The sequence below is a fragment of the Macrotis lagotis genome, chromosome 1 (assembly GCF_037893015.1).
Source record: "Macrotis lagotis isolate mMagLag1 chromosome 1, bilby.v1.9.chrom.fasta, whole genome shotgun sequence".
NCBI classification, from domain to species: domain Eukaryota; kingdom Metazoa; phylum Chordata; class Mammalia; order Peramelemorphia; family Peramelidae; genus Macrotis; species Macrotis lagotis.
The window spans coordinates 774,671,690-774,691,517 of NC_133658.1; the positions used below are offsets into that span (position 1 = coordinate 774,671,690).

Genomic DNA, 19,828 nt, shown 5'->3' on the forward strand with positions numbered 1-19,828 from the left:
TCAGATTTAATCTGCTACCTAGCCTTAATCCAACCATTACTATCAGTCCCAACTAAATTCAATGTCTCTACTCACCACTGTGAAACTGAACCAAATCCAACTGAACCAACCCAAGCCATAGTATCCTCTCACTCCCCTCCCAAACCAACTTTTCCATGATGTTAAATTCAAAGTATAAGTGATCATCACACCAAATCCAGCCACCTCCTAACCCTCAAATTTCAAATTTAATCTAAGCACTAAAGTATGATTCATTGTACTATCTCACTCCTTTTCAAGTTCAGTCTATCCTCAGCCTATCTTGCATCCATTGTGTCCCTAACTCCAAATTCAACTAATGCCTTCACTAATCTGTAAGCTGTCCTTTCCAGCCTATGCTATGGACAATGCTATTGTCCATAAGACAAATAAGATCAAAATTCTTTCTCACTCTCCACTTGTGCCTTCTACCCTGTTTCCCCACTATTCCAAACTTACAAGCCATTATTCACAAACCCAAATTTAACATATTCCTAGAATCATCACAGACTAGCTATTCTTTTTTATCCTCAATTCAAATCTAAACTATCTCCAGACTCACTCCAAGTCTAACAGCCACACTGAAGGCTTTCTCCCAATCCAAACTGACCTTGACCCATTTTAGATTAATAACTTATATTCCCCACAAGATCACCTTAATATCTTTCCCACAACATTCCCCCCTCTCTTACCCTCATTCTCCATACCATTTCTAAAATATACATTGTAAAAAAAATTAAAATAAAGAAAAAAGAAAACAACTGATAAAGCATAGAACCCTGTAGTTTCCTCTAGAGAACATGCAGTTCCAGTTTGGTTCAAAAGAGAGAAATTAATGACAACAAGTGGTAGAATTTGTGACCCACATAGCTAAAATAATAGGGAAAAACAATAAGGGATATATAAGCATAATGGGGGGGAACCTAAATTCACAGTGATAGTACCAAAAAAAGAAAAAGAAAAAGGCAATAGAGCTTATAATAGCTTGAAAATACAAATATACTAAAGTGAAAGACAATCTAGAAGAAAAAAAGTAAAAGGAAGTAACATTAAAAGACTTCATGAACTTCTATAAACAAAAATCATCTAACTCAGGAAACAGACAAATTAAGGAATGTACAGAGGGATCACTAGGAATTTTCCTTTTAAAAGTTCACAAGGTGGGGCAGCTAGGTGGCGCAGTGGATAAAGCACTGGCCCTGGAGTCAGGAGTACCTGTGTTCAAATCTGGTCTCAGACACTTAATAATTACCTAGCCGTGTGGCCTTGGGCAAGCCACTTAACCCCATTGCCTTGCAAAAACCTAAAAAAAAAAAAAAAGAAGTTCACAAGATGAAAATGTAATCTAATGAATAATGTTGGAGTAGTAGGCCTGAAATATTATAGATTAAACTACTGCTACCCTCCTTGAAGATGAATCAAGTATTCTGTGGTATGAGAGTGCCAGATGGAAGAGTATATATAAAAGAGGAGAGAAAAGGTGGAGGATAGTAAGGAATGGGTAACACCTAACCTAAACAAGACCAAAGGAAAAAGCAAAGGGAAGATAACTCCTAGTCTCTCAGCAAGAAAAGGTCTATAGGAAAATTGGAATAGCAGCAAATGAAGGAATTAAAATGGTAGGTTGAGAAGAAATGATCAAGTCTTAATCCATTCTGGACTGAAGGTTCAGGTGGTGTGGTGGCACAGTGTATAGAGCACCAGCCCTGGAGTCAGGAGTACCTGAGTTCAAATACCGTCTCAGACACTTAATAATTACATAGCTGTGTGGCCTTGGGCAAGCCACTTAACCTCATTACCTTGCAAAAAAAAACCCTAAAAAAAAAAGAGTATTACAATGAGAGAGGAGACATTTTGTAATGAGTCAGGGACCACACAAAAGATTTAATTTGCAGGGATTTGATCATATAATCCCAGTCTTTAGAACAGCAGACAGGTTTCTACTATTCCCTCCATTTGGATGTGCTGTACTTGCCCAATTAATTCTTCTGGCTTTGCACTTGAATCGGACTTTAAGGTGAACACTGTACCTCTGGCTTTGCCCTTGAACTGGACCTTAAAATGAACACTATGCCTCAATTAATTAAATTGTCAATTAGTCAAAAATATTTCTATCATGAGACAATGTCTTTCTTCACTATGTCTCCTACAAATAGATATTTTTAAGTTATGCACAACCAAAAAATGGATAATGAGATAAAATCTGCAAAGGCATTAACAGAGAAATAAATTAGAAACGATACTTCAAAGTCTGATTTTCACAAGACAGCATCCAGATGGGGTCAGTTATGTCCTTCCAGAAGTCAATTGAGACATAGAACAAAACTGGTGAACCTGAAGTTACCTTGTATGAAAGGAGGTCACTATCCTTTGAGATGAAACAAACCCCAAAGAAACAAACATGAAAGGGAAAGCAATCAGAAGAGGAGAATAAAGGAAAACAAGTTTTAAAAAGTCTAAAATTACCAAATAGCTCAAGAAGAAGAAAACTTAGCTACCCTCTGCATAAACAAGTAAACTGAGAGGAAAGAGTTTAATAATAAAAGGAATTATAATCTTCAGAGCAAGTAAAAGAGTCCAGGAACCCTTGAGTAACTATTATAAGACAAAGGAAAATGATTCAACATATGATGAAGCAGAGAAATCTGTGGATAATACAGAGTATGGAACACAATACATTGTTCCTTAATGGTTTAAAAGAGAAATAAGAATTGTGAAAACTGAATTGGCAGAATAGCAAAAATATCATCTCCAGTGGCAAGTACCAACAAAGAACCAAAAGAGCGGTCAACTGATTAGCAAATACACAAATATAAAGGACAAAATGTAATAAGAAAAGCAAAAAAGAACAATAAAATTAAAAGAAAGCATGATCTCCATACATATAAAACATTGATCTCAAAGATAGAATTCATTGAGATTATTTAAAGAGTAGGTCACTCAAAAACTTTTTTTTTTCAGTCATTTCAGTTGTGTCTGACTCTCTGTGTCTTCAGGTGAGGGGTTTCTTGGCAAATATGCTGAAGTGATTTGCCATTTCCTTCTGCAGCTCATTTTAAAGATGAGAAAACTGAGGCAGAGTTAAGTGCTTGCCCAAAATCAAATAGTTATTGTTGAAAGTCAAATAGGAATTCAAGTTTTCCTGACTCCAGTCCCAGAACTCTATCCACTGTGTCACCTGAACAACATAAAGAAAAAGTAAATAAATAAGAAAATATTCAGAACTTCTGAATTCAGAACATAAGGTGTCAAACTTAAAAGTTCACATATTTCCTCCAGAAAAAAAAAAAACCCTCCAAGCAACAGAATAAAAGACATACAGTGGTTAAATTTAACAGTTTCATTGAGCAATAAATTCTACAGGTGGTTAGAAGAAAGAATTTCAAACATAAAGGAAATTTTAAAAGCTCACAATACTATTCTACACTTAAAAGAAAATAAAAGAGGGGCGGCTAGGTGGCGCAGTGGATAGAGCACCGGCCTTGGAGTCAGGAGTACCTGGGTTCAAATCTGACCTCAGACATTTAATAATTACCTAGCCGTGTGGCCTTGGGCAAGCCACTTTAACTCCATTGCCTTGAAAAATCTAAAAAAATAAGAGAAAATGGAATAACATGTTTCAAAGAGCAAAGGAGTTCAATATACAGCCCAAGGTAACCTACCTTGCTAATCTAAACCTAACCATATATGAAAGGAAAAATTAAAAGATGAATGCTCAATAATAAGGAAATATTTAAAAGATTCATAGAAAGAAAACTAGTTCTAAAAATATTTATTTTCTTCTTGAACATGCCAGTCAAGAGAAATATAAGGATAAATAAAAACTCATTTCTTCCTATTTCTTGCCTGCTGCACTAATTTGAGACTTCTCAAATATTCCCATCAGTCCCAGGAAGATTATTGGAATAACCTCATCATCCTACAAGATCCCATCCGGTTTAGTATGCCACTTCTTCACCACCTTCTCTCCCTTTTATTAGAAGGTAGAGCCATCATGAGCTTCAAAACCTCCCTCTAAAGAGGGATCACCTCAGAACATCTCCTCATGTCTCATCTAGGGACATTTTAGGACTCTGACTTTTCCACCATGCTCCCTGAATCAGAAACTTTCCTAAGCCCTGCTTGTTTACTCTGTCCTGATTTTCTGCTTCCTTTTGCAGGTTATTTTCCTCTACAATCCAAGAATTTCTTCCATCCCTCCCTCCCTTCCTTCTTTCGTTCCATGCTTCCTTCCTTCTTTCCTCCTTCCTTCCCTCTCTCCCTCTCTGCCTTCCTTCTTTCCTCCTCACTTCCTCTTCCCTCCTCCCTCTCTCACTTCCCTTCCTTCCTTCCTTCCTTCCTCCCTTCCTTTTTTTCTTTCTTCCTTTGTATTTTTGTTGCCAGTGTTTAGCACTCAGTGCCTGGCACAGAGTAAATGTTTCACAAATGTTTGCTGACTGACCAACTGAAATACGCAACCAAGGATAGTAACAAGAAAATAACAACAAAAAGATAATTAATGGATTGCTTTCTAAATGTATATTAGGAGATAAAGTTGAAAGCAAAAGTCAAATAGAAGGGATGATGGAGAAAGAGGACTGAAACATCTTGGACTGAGCCTGATTACATCTTGTCTACAAGTGAATCATTGTTGTTTGTCGGAAAGTAGTAAAAAGGGAGAGGAGGAAAAAAAGAGAGGGGAATTGTGATGTTATCTAATCAAATCAAAGTCTAACAATGAAAGGAAAATAATTCTTGTGATCTTTCAAAATGAGTGTCTATGGGTGTGGGGGGAATAGTTTAGGAGGCAAAGGAAGTGGTTTTACAAAGAGGAAAAAGAAAGGGTATTTCAGTAGGAGGAGGAGGATGAATGATCCTAGAGGAGGAGAGAGATTTCAGTAAAGACAGATGAAGACTTTATAATGAATATTATCCATAGGATTTGATGCTTAGAGAGACTACTCATTCTGTCTCAAGAAAAGGGGAATCAAATCTCCTCGGGGGCAACAGTTGCATCGGAGGAGTCAGAAGTCATGAACTGGGAAAGATATTTTGAGGCAAATGGGGAGTGAGTATGACCAAGAGGAGGAGTAATCAGTAACGAACTGTAAAATCACGGACTTAGGAAGAAACCTACCATGGGGGTAATAGCATCTCTCCCACCTCCAAGCACCTGGACTTTTAAAAGGTGAACCAAAACGGAAAAAAAGTGAGCCTTGAAACTCTTAAGGGATATCAGGAACTGTTTAGAAGAGAGAAATCAAATAGGTACCTAAAACAGCGAGAAGGGCAGGGAGAGAGAGGGAGAGAGAGGGAGAGAGAGAGAGAGAGAGAGAGAGAGGGGGGGGGGGAGAGGGGGGAGAGAGGAGAGAGAGAGAGAGAGAGAGAGTAAATAAAAACATGATAGAAAAGGAAATTAATAAGTGAAATTCCAGAAGCAGGGAAAGGTTAAAAACAACTAGGGTGGGTTGGGTATATGGGAAAGACTTGGAGATTCCACATGAATAAGAGCACCTTTAAATAGATGAAGTAAAATAACAACTCAGGAGAAACAATACTGCATTCACAGCAGAAGGGGGGAAAATCCTAATTTGAAAAAGAACTCCAACATTAGAGAATCTAAACCCCAAAACTTTAAGTGACTACATTAAACAACCCAATAAAATTTAAAAGAAAAATATAATGGATAAGGAAAAAAAGCTCCACAACTGTTGCTCATAAGATATACTTTAATATTATATATAATATATATATGTATATATAAATACACATGGGGGAGGAGTGTCAGAAAAATGTATTATTAATGAAATGAGTCCAAAAACACTAAAGTTTAGTCAAGCTTTATGATAAAGCAAAAACAAATATTCCAAAATAAAAAAGATAAGCAATGAATCTATCTTATGCTAAAAGGAATCATAATATCAATATTGAATTTATATGCTTTTTAAAATGTATAAATTTAATATTGTTATTTAATGTGCTTTAGAACCTAAATGAAAAAGGGAATATAAACTGAACTACATGAATACACAGACAGTAACACACATTAGTGATAGAAAACTTCAATATCCCCAAAATATGCAACTAAACAAATTCCTGGAGTTCTTAGAGTTAAAAACACTTATGGCATCTTCTATATAGGATAGCAAAAAAAAATCCATATTTTTGAGCAATATAGGAAATGCTTACCAAAATTGAACATATGTTAATACTGCAAGCAAATGTAAAAAGGCAGAAATACTATATATATATATATATATATATATATATATATATATATGTATACATATATATATATATTTTTTAAAGCCATAATGCAACAAAAATAGTCTTTGATTCAGGAATCACAAAGTAAAGATACATAACCAAATAGAAACAACAATAAAATCCTAAATGAGTAAATAAAAGAATAAATCATAGAAATTATTATAACTGTTATTGAAGTAACCATATACCAAAATTTCTTAGATACATCTAAAGAAATCCTCATATCCCTATAAATACATATTAAGAAAATACAAAATAAGAGAAATAAGGAACTGAATCTGCATTTTAAAAAACTGAAAACTGACAAATAAAATAAGAACAAAAGAAAATATAGAAATAATATATGCAACTTTACTATGGTTATTTGTAAAGATTAGTAAAATTGATCTTAATGAATCTGATTAAAAAGAAGAAAGCAGAAAATCAAATTAATAAAAAATAGTAGATAGCAAGGTAAAATCACAATACAACTTCAAGAGAAAAAAAGAATGATCAGAATCTACTATATATTCATATCAAAACAAAACTGAGAACACAAAAAATTATTTAAAAAATATATATATATATATATATTCATCACCCAAACTAACAAAAGACAAAATGAAAGTCAGTCCAATAATTAGAAAAGGAACTAGAGATAAATAAAGGCACTACAAAAGGAAATAAGTTCTAGTCCTGTTTGACTTTGCATTAGAATTCTCTCAAATTTTTCTTTTCCAATTTTTGAGAATAATTTGTGAAATATGAGTACTAACTGTGCCCTAAAAGTTTAACAGAATTCTCCTGTGATTCCATCAGGACCAGAATTTAGTGATTTTTTTTTCTTTTGTATATACGAAGATATTTATTTTCTTTTATGATATTGGGTGGTTTAAGATCTCTAGCTGGCCTTTTGATAGCTTGGACATTTTGCATTTTTGCAGGTCTCTCTATTTCTATGGGTATTTTATTTCTAATTTATCTTTATTACCCCTATTTAATATTTTCTCTTTTTTGTTGAATTGAAGTTTATTTGTGACTCTAATTTTCAAATGCATATTTAAGTCCTTTCTTTTAACTACTCTGTTAATGCATATTTGTATGAATATGGTTTTTCCCTTGAAGATGGTTTTAGTTCCATCCCAGAAATTTTGGTGTGTTTTTTCATCTTATCACTTTCTTTTACAGAATTATTAATAATTTCTATGATTTTCTCTTTCACTAACTCATAATTTAAGATTTCTTATGGTATACAAAACTGTTATGCTGATTTCATTGCTAAATACCTGTGAAATCTGGACAGTACCAGCACCATGACAAAAACTGAACCATTTCCACTTGAATTGCCTTGGGAAGATTCTGAGGATCACCTGGCACAATAAAATACCGGACACTGAGGTCCTTTCTTAAATTGCCAAGGATTCAAATTTTATTGCAAAGAGTGCAACTCTGATGGGTTGGTGACATTGTTCAAATGCCAAACATATGTATGACTAAAAGGCTATTTTATGGAGAACTCACACAAAGCAGGCACTCATATTGTAGTCAGAAGAAGTGACAGAAGGTTACTCTCAAGATCTTTCTGAAAAATTTTGGTATTAATTGAGAGACATGGAAGACTCTGGCAATGGATCATTCAGGATCATGCCTGCATCAAAGAAGGCACTGTGCTGCTCTATGAGCAAAGTAGAATTGTGGAAGCTCAAAAGAAGTGTGAGAAGCCCAAATTTAGGGACATCTCCTTCCCAATCATATGAACTATTTGTGCCTGAATGTGGTAGAGACTTCTGAGCTCATATTGGTATGATCAGTCACAACTGGATACACTACACATTGACCCTGATATCATGATGTCATTTTGGTTCTCTTCTAGCATTAAGGAAAACTAATAATTTAAGATTTCATTGTTACAATTCCAGTTAGATCTTGTATCTTTTGATTTTGGCCCCTGAACCAATTGCTATTTTTATTGTATTATTGTCTTTAAAAGATATATAAATATTTCTGTCCCTTTACATTTGTTTGCAATGTCTGTGCCTTGTTCAGTTTTGATAAAAGTCTCATGGGGTTATGAGGGATGGGATGATCTGTGTGCATGTGTGTATGTTCACACTTTTTTCTTTTACTGTGCCATTTAGAAGATGTTAACAGTGTTTTAACTCTAGATTCTCCAGGGATATGTTTAATTTCAATCTCTCTTCTATTTGTCTTTCTGTTAAAGTTATCCAAAACTGAAAGGATTTGAATCCTCCTATCACCTATTGTGTTAGTATCTGTCTTTTTGTAGATCAGACATCTTTTTCCTTTATGAATTTGGATACCAAAACATATAAAGTATGTATGTTTACAATTAATATTGGTTTCTAGTCTATGATTTTGTTCAGCATAATCTAATTTCCTTGTTCATTTTTTACTTTTAAATATTTGTTTTTTTGCTTTGTCAGATAGAATGCCTGCAACTCCTGCTTCTTTGGATTCACTTAATATATCATACTTTTTTCCTATCCCTTCAGTTTTAATGTCTTTGCTTTTAGATGTATTTCTTATGAGCAACAGATTGTAGATTTATCAAAACTTTCAGGTTATTCTATCTAGGCTCTTTCCTCTAGGTGGTTTCTGCCACTGCCTTGGAGAACTTGCCTCATGGGTTTCCCTTTTCCATGGTTCTTCACCTCCATAACAATGCCAATTATTGCAGATGCCAGGTAGTACAATGTGCCATATTAGGACACTTTCCCAACCAATACTCTGATCATGCAACCCACCACTAATCTATACCCTTCTCCCCAATATTTATCTCAGAATCTCTTCTCTGACTCCTATTCTCTTGCTCCCCTAGGTACCAGTTCTGATTCCCCCTTTCTCAAAGGAGGACAACTAGATATTTCAAACACCAAATCCCTCAAGCCACACCCAGTGTAAGGTCCCCGTCTTTCTTCACAAACCATCTTTCTTCAACATAGTAGCATTTATCAGTAGAACGTCCTCCTACTGCCAAAGCAAAAACCTGATTCCTTCCCCTTTTTTTTCAGTCCTTCCCCTCTCCTGTTGATCCCCTCCACTGTAGGCTCTTCTCTTTCCAAAATCACAAGAGTTAGTTACCTTCCACTCATTGCTAGCCTTGAGTTGAGTCCAGCACATCTCATGTACTTCTCTGTTCCTTTGCTTCCTTCTCCATTCATATATCATTCCATGTTTTAATTTGTTATTGTTCATTCATTTCAATTGTGTCCAACTCTTCATGATGCCAGAAAGGGTTTTCTTGTCAAAGATACTGGAGTGGTTTGTCATTTCCTCCTTCAGTTCATTTTAGAAACGAGAAAGCTGGGGCAAGAACAGTTAAATGACTTGCCCAGAGTCACACAATTCGGGAAGAACTCAAGATGAGTCTTCTTGACTCCAGACTCTACCCAAGAAAGCACTGGTTCTCCCTTAGCAGGCTGTCACCAGGTTCTGTTCATAATGCCCTCAGGCCAACTGCTTCACTACCTCCACCAGACTTCCACTTTCATCCCTATCTCCTTGTGCACATTTAGAAAGAAGTATCTTATTGGTCTTTTTATTGTCTTCTATTGCCATTGCTCTACTTGTATTCATTTCTCTTACATATCTGTTTGAGAAGCAAATAATCTCTTCAGTTCTGCAAAATTTTCTTTCATTTTTAGATAAGCACAGATTTGCAGGGTAGGTCACACTGGACAATATCCTGTCCAGGTCACATTATTCTATCATCTCCTAGGTTTTCTGATGGGACAGAATAGGTTTTTTTCTTAATTAAATTTCTTTTTCTTTATATTTTAATGTCTTTCTCCTGGTTGCTTATAAATCTTATTGTTTCTGAAATGAATTGTTTAATTTAACAACTATGTATCTTGGAGTTTACAGTCTTGGGCTTTTTCCTAGAGGTGATCTATGAATTTTTTTCTGTGGGTATTTGATTTTCTATGTTCAGAAGTTCTGAACAGTTCTTTTCTATTATTTCATGCATTATTGCATTAAGGATTTTTGACCTATAATATTCTTCTTGGATATTTATGATCTTTAAGTTGTCTTTATCCATCCTTCCTTCTGAAGAGTATGTTCCACTTACATAATGGACATATTTTCTTTTAATGTTATTGATTTTTGCTTCTCCTAGATTGTTCCGCATTTATATATTTTCATTCCCAATCCATTGTTTACACTTTCTTTTAGGCTTATCATTGCATTCTACATTTTCTCTTCTTTTCATTACCTCTGCTACACAGGACATAAATTCTATCCTAATAAATCATAACTTCTTTTTTGAACCACTCATTAACATAGTGTTTTGGTTCCATCTTCACCTTACATTCTAAAGGGTCCTCTGTCTCATCAAGTATTACTTATTTTTCTGTTTTGCTCTATTTGTTCACAAATTACTGAATCATAGCTAAGTCTTGTTGTTTTCCCTTTGATTTATCAAGTACTTTGAATTTTCTTCCTTCTAAAATCTTTAATAATTTCAGACTTTTTTCCTCTGATTTTCCCCCAATTTCCTTTCTGACTTAGTCTTCTCTTATGGTGATTTCCTCAGAGGTTGGATCTCAAAGTATCTCAGCCTCCTGCATTGAGTAGTTCATGATTCACCAGCCAAGGTTTCTGCTCCAAGTATATTTTGGGTGGTCATAACTGGTTACAGCTGTATGCCATACTCTTCAAGCTTTGTAAAGGGTTGCACAGGCTCCTTTTCTCCCTACTCCTCTTCCACCTTCACTTCCTATTCACATGACATTCCATCCTGATATCCTATCCTGCTCTCTTTGTTCCTCAGTTTGCAGTTCTTTGATCCAACACCTACATTTCAGAAAACTGCCAGTCTAGTACTATGAGCTTTTCAACTCTGACACAGGAAGTTTAGAACTCTGCAATGCTGAAACTCTAAAGTTGTGGCCCCGACATGTTTTTGCTCTGAAGGGCTGCTGTCATAGTGTCTGTCTTATAAGCCTGGACAAACTTCCCCAGGCTGGAGCTAGAGTCTTCACAGTTCTAAAATGAGGGAGGGGATAAAAGCTTATGAGTTTATTTTAAACCTGTGTATGGTTCTTGGATCTGCTAGTATATCCTTTCCATTAGTAGTGGAAGTGGGGGAGAGGTATTAGTTAAGCTTAGAGTCAGTGAGCATCAATTCATGTTTTTAAAGTACTTTTGATCATGGGAACAACTGAAGTTGCTTTATCTTTGCTGACAAATTTCTATCTTGGAGAAATTTGGGAGGTTGTAGGGATCAAAGAAATAGCTAGTCTACCATCTTTTTCATGGACCCTGGAAGTCCAATAAATTCTTTTTTTGGAGGTGGGGTGGGGGAGCTACCATTTTGAGCTGTTGAATAGTGTCAAACAAAGCATATGTACAATTGATCAAGAAACAAGAATTTGTTAAATTACTATATGCTAAATTACATCATGCTAAACCTTCAAGATACAGGTATTAAAAAGGTGTCCAGTGAAATGGTCAGAGAAAGATGACCATTTTTAGGAATTAAAACAGAAACATTCCAGTGTTAAGAGGGAAACCTAGAGATGTAAAATTGATATTTTTCACCCTATAAAGGGAAAGAGGCTTAAATAACTCAATTGTACAGGATGAGTAGCAAGGCAATGGACTTGTTTCAGGGTACACATTATAATCTTGTCTTTGTCCTTAACCACTTATGTGTATAAGAATCTCAAATGAATATTAGAGACAGAAATAATTGAAACTAAACAAACTAAAATATCAAGAAGTCACTTATTGGGCTTTTCAGGTGGGAAAAATTTATTAATTGCTGTGATAAATCAGTCTTTTAACATCTCCTGCAACCTCTAAAAAAAAAGTCAAGAGAAGACATTTTGACTATCCTATGAGTTGTTGCTCTGCATGAAAAAACTTTGTATACTATAGCTTGAAAGTTTATTGCATTGTCCAACCAATTTGATGTTAAAGGGAGAAAAAATCAACAGTTTGCCCATCAAAGAACAAGCCCGGCACACTGCTAGATCAACTCATCCCTCAGAAACTCATGCTTTGAGAAAACTCCATTGGATGAGAAACATGCCTGGCAGTCTTTGTCCAAACAGTAGTACAGTCTATTTGGCATCGTCAGGCAGAAGTTTCTCAGCAGCAGAGAGATCCACTTCAGCAGCATCAGAGCTGGTGAGAAAAATGAACCAGTCAATGTAGTAGATTGGTCTGGATTATTGGGATACTATACCCTTTGAAGGCCCAGTCCAGATAATAATGCAATTTGTACATCACTGAAAGAATACCTTGCAATGAAAGAAAAGTCCTTCAGAAAGAGAAAAGATCTCAAAGCTCTGTTATCAAAATGGTCGTCCCTTCATGGATAGATGACCCATCTTCACTCTCATATTTCTTTCCTCTCTTCTCTCCCCTCTATAAGGGACAAATGTCTTTGTGAACTGATGAATTTTTCAGTGAAAGAGACTAGAGAGATCCAAGTATGGTCCCTTATTAACTGCCTTAGTGTTCGGTGTACTATTGATATAGACCACTTTTAGAATGAAGATCCTTGTACTAATTAATGCAAACAATTTCCAGACAATCAAGGTTCTACATCTGTAGTAGTTCTTATAACACATATGTTACAAATATGCTATTTCATTATTTTCCTTTTATATTCATAGTCCTTCTTATCAATTAGACTATAGACTCCTCCAGGCCAGAGATCTTGGGATATATCCTCATTGTTGTATCCTGAAAGCATAACACAATATGCCAGGCTAGTTAAATTTTGAATTATTGCATGTAAACACAAATTTTGTCAATGTATAATTACTAAAAAATACTTTTTGGATGTCTATGTTCCTGCACTGAAGAGAGAGAGAGAGAGAGAGAGAGAGAGAGAGAGAGAGAGAGAGAGAGAGAGAGAAATTATCCCAAAAGTTTTAGTGAAATTTAAAGCTGCTTAAAACTACATTAAAATTTTTGAAACGCCCTGTCTATGAGTATATGTATATGTGTATGTGTATATATATATATGTACATATACATGTGTAGTCACATATGGTAGTTTAACAATTAATTACCTTGTGTTAAACCAAAGAATGTTTTATAAAAGTATAAGATCTCTTATATTTACTTAAAATGATGTGCACACCTTATTTTATAATCTTTTTTTGTTTGTTCAGACCTGATTTCCATTCACTTCAACAATTGGTAATCAGAAACAATTTTCACTGAGAGGTTCTAACAATACTTAGCATTTTTATGAAAGAACTAATGAAAGGAATGAAATCATCAAGTTTTTCCAAAGAAATAATCTTTGATTTAAATAAAGTATATGAATGAGAGATGAAATGTGTTATGTGGCATCATCCCAACCTAGAAATTAGTTTTAACTACCTGGAAAAAAAAAGGATTTATGACATCTCTATGTGCCACTCAAACTTAACAAACATTTGTTAAGCACCTACTGTGGACCAGGCAAAACCATTAGGAAGAGGGGTAAGTTTAGAGGAAAAGATAGTGAATTCTAATTTGCACATAATGAGTTTGAGGTGTCTAAAAATATTCAAGCAGAGATGTGCAACAGACAATTGGGTATGTAAGACTGGAGTTTAAGAGAGAAGAGAGGATATGTAGATTGGGAATCATATTCATAGAAATAATACTTGCATTCATGTGAGGAAGAAAAAAGGAACAGCTCACTAAGAAGAGGTTTGAGAGGAGAATTTTTAGGAATAACAATGGCTAGGACATGAGGCAGAGATGATGAGCTAGCAATACAGATTGAGGAGTGGACTCATAGAAAAAGAATACTGATGTTAGGAAAACTTGGAGTGTTTATCAGAAAAAAAATTTAACCTCACCAAAAGAGTCCAAGATACAAACTAATATGATTAATTTTGATGTCAAATTAACAGACAAAAATAACAATAGCATATAAGCTAATAACATCCTTAGAAGGTAGAGGATTTGAAAAAGTAAAATTCACCAAAGGGATTTGCATATGTTCACATAATATGCACATATGCTCTATGACATAAGCTCTATGAAATCAACTTACTAAGTGATTTTCTGTTCATCTCTCTGCTATTCAGCTTATTATAGTCGTATAGCAATATTTGAATTATGTCTCTTCCTTCCTTTCCTTAAGGAGTGGATTATTGGGATACTATACACTTTGAAGGGTATAGTAAAAGAATTCAGAACTAGCTTCCCTGTTCTGCCTCTCTTTAGATAGTTTTGATAAAGAAGAGACTGATTTAAAAAAGAAGAAGAGAAAGACTTGCAGTGGTGAAAGTAAAGGGCAATGTAGGGAGAGACAGACAGAGAGACAGAAAGACAGAGTCAGACAAAGACAGAGAGGCAGAGACAGAACAGAAACAGAGAGAGAAAGAGAGATAGAGACAAAGAGACACAGAGACAGAGACAGAGACAGACAGAGATGGAGACACACATACAGAGAGAGAGAGAGAGAGAGAGAGAGAGAGAGAGAGAGAGAGGAAAGAGAGAGAGAGAGAGAGAGAGAGAGAGAGAGAGAGAGAGAGAGAGAGATTGAGATTGAGATGCCTTCAATTTGTCCCAGGGAAATGTTATTCAAGGACTAGTAGGAACTATACTATAAAGACTCATGTGACATGTTGGAGCAGGAACCTTGAAGATCTTCAGAAAGTTGAAATAAGAGAGTAACACAGCCACCCCCATATCCTGAATCAACCATCTTTGGTAAGCAGAGACCTGGGTCCAGATAGGACTGGTGGGACAGCACTTTTCAGAGAAGCTCTTGTAACCTGAACAGGAAATAAATGTAGAGGGTTAATTGCAGGGATGGGGAAGGGAACTAAAAGAGGCTTAATCAAGTATTTACTTTCTTTCCCTCCATTACTAAAATTTTATTCCCATGATATTGTGAACTATTTGCCATTTGAGCAGGTAATTCAGTATGCAGGGGTTGGAAATGTATTAGGAATAGAAGAGCATTCTGTGCATAGGTTGTCTCAAATTTTCCAAGTTAAGAATTTGAAGTCAAAAGAGTACATCTGGACCTTTCTAGTTACGAGAAAGTCTTTGACATTAATATCCCCTAATTGTTCATTTCAATTTGGTTTGACAGGGATTGATTAAGCCAATTACAAACCAAGCCCTGAACTGGATGCTTTGTATACAATCCTTGCCTTCAAAGAGTTCACATTCTACTGTGTCTGTGTGAGATCTGTGAGAGTTGAGTATGAGGTGGGGGAACAATATAAGCAGAACATAGTTAATTATGACAGATTCAAAAAAGCCAGTTAAATCACCATATACAATTGGAGAAAGCAAAAGGAAAAAATATATATTTGTGATTGAGGAAATTACCTAATGTCATCAAATCACTTCCTCTCAAATTATTCCTTGAAATCTCCTATAAATATTTATTCTAACTGTTTATTTCTCACCAAAATGACTTTTCCCAAAAGTGATAATCAGAGTGGTCAAGAGGATACTAAATAACTAAAGAAAATTGTATTCAGACTGATTTTTGATGGAAAATATATTAGTTTTGGTGTCAGAACAACTCAGTTTCAAGCCTAGTTATGTGAAAGTCATTTAACCTCACTGTCTCATTTTTTTACCTGTAAGATAGACATAACATTTCTTACATTACCTATCATAATGAGATACTGTAAAAAAATAGACTTTATAAGTTTTTAAATGCTATATAAATGTGGGTAATTGTTACTAGCATGAATGAATTTAATTTTTGAAGTGTAAGTTCCTTGAGATCAACAGTTGCTTTCCTCCCAAAATTAACTGAATATTTTACCTGTGGACAATATTCAATAAATATTTTTTGAACTAAGTTGCATTCAAGTAAAAAGTTATCTAAGTATACCTCAAAGAATAACCTGAAGAGTCAACATGGAATGGTACAGAAGAAAGAATCAGTGAATAGATCTGATTATGAATCTTCTCTCTGCCACTTAGTTTCCTGTGAGACTTAGGACAAGTTATTTAATTTCCAAGGCTCTCAGTTTCTTCATCTGTAACCTAAAAACTACAGTACTTTGTAAAATGAATACAAAAATGGATATCATCAGTCAATCAATATTATTAATTTAATTTACAATTTACCAGTCAAACAACAAGGATTTATAAAGTACTTATAAAGTACCATGTGCTTTAAGTACCAAAGATACATTGAGAAGCAAAAGTCAGTCTTTGCCACTAAGGAGCTCAAATTATGTATAGGATAAACAGGAAATAATTAACAGAGGGAAGTTTAGTGGATTAACAGAAACTGAGAAAAATCTTCCTGTAGAAGGAGAGATTTTAGCTGAAACTTGAAGGAAGCCAAGAGGCAGAGATGAGAAGTGGCAGTGTTCTAGGCATGGGAGTCAGCCAATAGAGTGACATGATCAGACCCTGCTTTCAAAAAATTATTTTGGCAGCTTCTGAACGAAAGATGACTTGGAGAGGGGAGAGACTTGTGGAAGGCCCTGTGCTAGACTCTAAGAATACAAAAAAAAAAAAAAGCAAACACACAAAGAGCATCTCTCCTCAAGGGAACAACAGCATGTAAATAAATAGATACACAGAAGATATAAACATGGTAAATGGAAAGCAACCTTAGAGAGGTTATATGTTTTCTCACTTCACATTACAGAAAGGGTAACTTTTAAAAATTGAAATCATCATCAGCTAGCAATAAAAAAATGCATTAAATGCTCATAAGATATGAATAAATACATAGTTTTAGATGTTGCAGCTCACTCCTGGTTTTACGGAAGTGGTTCTTTAGGAAATAGAAATGAAGATCAACTTTCATCATAAGTAAAAGATGTTTCACTGATCAGAGGCCTAGTTTATCACTCTTTGCATTGTATAAACAGCCTGTCCAGAGACCTATAGTCAGTTTGAGTGCCTTATGTTAACTACAGAGGACTAGTCAGTAACCCGAGGACAGTGTTTCTGGTACTAGAGCAACATTATTCTATTAACAAACTGCAGTGAGAAGGGTCAGGAAACTACCAACAAAAGGAGGGAAACTTTTCTGTAAAGAACAACACAATCTCTAAAGTATGCTAGAGAGTTGAAAGGTAAGGAAAAAGGAAATTCTTTTCTAGTCTTCATTCTTCCAAAGGCAAATTCTTAATTCTGACTATTCATCCCTAGATTAAGGGTACTACCCTTTCTCCATCTCTGTGACCTTATATTGGCACCAATCCCAAAGACTCAGTTTTTCCATGCCTACTTAAATCTTTTGCCCAGATCCTTGGAAAACCAACATTTTACTTCACTATATTAACCCTTCAACAACCAGAGCAGATAGGACTCTCTGCTCATCACGATGCTTTACAGCTGGAGAAGAGAGTTTCGGATATTTGGAAAATATTCCAAGCCTAAAAGAGTTTATTTTGTTTATGATCACCAAAGATGTTGTAAATATGACTCTTCCCAAGAAATGTAGTGGAGTTTTCTGTAATGCGTGATTCAGTGCCTTTGCCCATAAACATACATCAATGCTTAAGATTTTTGGGGGTGCCCAGAGTGGTCAGTCGTATCTGACCAGCTGAAGGGCTAGAAACTAAGCTAGAAGGTAGGGAAAGGGGAAGGTGAATGCCAGTTTCAGTCCCTACAATAGGGAGGAGTCTGCTAGCAGTGTTTCAAGTTTCCCAGTCCAACTCACAAAAGCTACAAGAGAAGCTCTCCTCCTCTCACTTCCCTCCTCCACTACTCCTAAATTCACCAGGAAAGAAAAATTCGAAAAGGGGGCAAAGTATCTGGTCCCTTTGTATCTCAGCAGTTTTTCTCACTTTTAGGTGAGAGAAATCAAGGTTGGAGAAAGCACCTTCAGGTACGGATGAACACACACAAATAAACTAAAACATGCAGCCACAAACATCCCAAACATACACAGGTACACTCATCTACCAATAGGCTGGCAGTTCAAGTTTCAACAGCGTCCGATTCTGCCTTTCCCTTGCGTATGAGGTATCTGCCTGTGTTTCTCACTTTTATGGCTCAGCATGGATCTCTGTCTCTGTATCCCACCTCTACCCCTGTCACACACACACACACACACACACACACACACACACACACACACACACACACACACACACACACACTCACACTCACACTCACACGCACCGCTCGAACTCCTCCCGCCGTGGGCAGTGCCCAGCACTCACATGCAAGGATAGTAGCCATAGGGAGGCAGAGCCGAGGGCTGCTGTAGGGAGTTGTCCTCGCAGAGCTCCGAGTCGATGAGCAGGTAGTCCTGGCTCTCATTCCTCCGGGTCCCGGTCCCAGGAGCGCAGACCCTCCGAGGGCCATAGGGAGAGTTCTGACTCATGGTCCAGGCTTAGCGGGGACGGTCACGGAGCACCCTGGGACGACTCAGCCCTGGCCCCAACGCAGCCCGGCGTCCCCGGGCCAGAACAAGGGCTGAAGATGCCTCCAAGGGCAGCCTCCGCTTCCTGCGCCGGAGGGAGGGCTGGCCCCGGGGCCGGGCTGGACGCGGGCCAGACACTCCTAGGAGAAAAGGGTTGACAGCGCTGGTAGCGGAAAGGCGCACGCCGCGGTGGCTTTTGCCCAGCAAAAAGGCACTTTGAAGAGCAGACAGGAAGGGGGCCCGAGCGTCTGCTGTCCCAACAGAAGGGCCCTCGGGACCCCCACGGGAAGCGGGCGTGCGCTCCCGGCGCCCCCCAGGCCCGGCAGAGCGCAGCCCGGCGGGTGGGCAGGCGGGGGGCACAGAGAGAGCCGGGCGCTCTCGCTAGCTCGCCCGAGAGAAAACCAGAGTGATGAAGAGTTACTATGTCAACCAAGACTGTCCGCCCCCCGCTTCCCCGCCTTCTTCCCCCGCAGCCCGCGTCATCCTCGGTGTCTGTCCCACCTTCAAGGGGAGCCAAAGCGGCCCCTGGAACGGCCGGGGCGAAGTCCGCGCCTCTCCGCCCTGCTTGGGCTTCCTGGGACTGGGCGAATTGGGAAGGACCAGAGCCAGGCGTGTTTCTGAGGCCCAGGCTCTGCTAGCACGCAGGTATTTTGCTCATACCGTCGAAGCGCGCTCTCCCTCCGGAGAGGTTCTCTTCCGTGGGCAACTCGAAAGAGAAGAAGCAAGTCCAAGCTTTCCAAAGGCTCCGTGCCGTCTGCCCCCTACGTTGGCAGCTTCGTCTTTCCGTTATACTCTTTGAGCAATTTCCTCGTCTCCCCACCCCCACCTCGCAAGTGTCAAGACCCTCCTCTAAAACATATAGCACATCCACTCATAGGGCACCCAACTCTTCAAACAAGGGAGGCAGATTAAGGGGAAAAAAGGTAAAATGCACAGCATTCCAATAATAAGGTCTTTTTAAATAATGATGCTTCAACAGCTTACAGAACCTGACGGCTTGCACCCATGTTCCATTCTCCTTAAGACTTACTTCTATTTCTCTGGGTTCTTACCATAACCCAGTGAGAGTTATGTTATCTCATAGCCTGATTTTTACAGACGAGACAAAAGACCAGAAAAGGTAAGTGATTGGTCAAACGTCATACAAATAGAAACGGAAAAGATGCTTCTCATTGCAGTAGTCTTTCTGTTTTATCACAGGTGTTTAAATAAGGACAAACTCTCTTACTCATTTGACTATAAACTCCC

The 19,828-nt window shown here is 37.2% G+C and overlaps 1 protein-coding gene across 2 annotated transcripts; it reads right to left on the bottom strand.

Annotated features, from left to right (window-relative positions):
* Positions 1–6,853: 6,853 nt before the first annotated feature.
* Positions 6,854–18,868, bottom strand: LOC141508169 (short transient receptor potential channel 6-like). 2 transcript variants are annotated; one of them, XR_012474356.1, is made up of 2 exons: positions 18,378–18,868; positions 6,854–14,996 (listed from the first exon to the last, which is right to left on the bottom strand). XR_012474356.1 is itself a non-coding variant. In XM_074216541.1 (2 exons), the coding sequence occupies exons 1-2, from the start codon at positions 18,539–18,541 to the stop codon at positions 12,330–12,332; spliced, it is 228 nt and encodes a 75-aa protein (XP_074072642.1). In that variant the 5' UTR covers positions 18,542–18,868; the 3' UTR covers positions 6,854–12,329. The 2 variants fall into 2 exon arrangements, 1 of the variants encoding a protein (XP_074072642.1); XM_074216541.1 differs by having other exon boundaries at positions 6,854–12,393.
* Positions 18,869–19,828: the final 960 nt, after the last annotated feature.

Bases quoted from the DNA above. Each gene is read 5' to 3' on its own strand.
- LOC141508169 (XM_074216541.1), bottom strand. From the start codon at position 18,541: ATGAGTCAGAACTCTCCCTATGGCCCTCGGAGGGTCTGCGCTCCTGGG. The intron at 12,394-18,377 runs GTGAGTGCTGGG...TTTTCTCACCAG, and splicing joins TATGGCTACTATCCTTGCAT to CTCTGATGCTGCTGAAGTGG.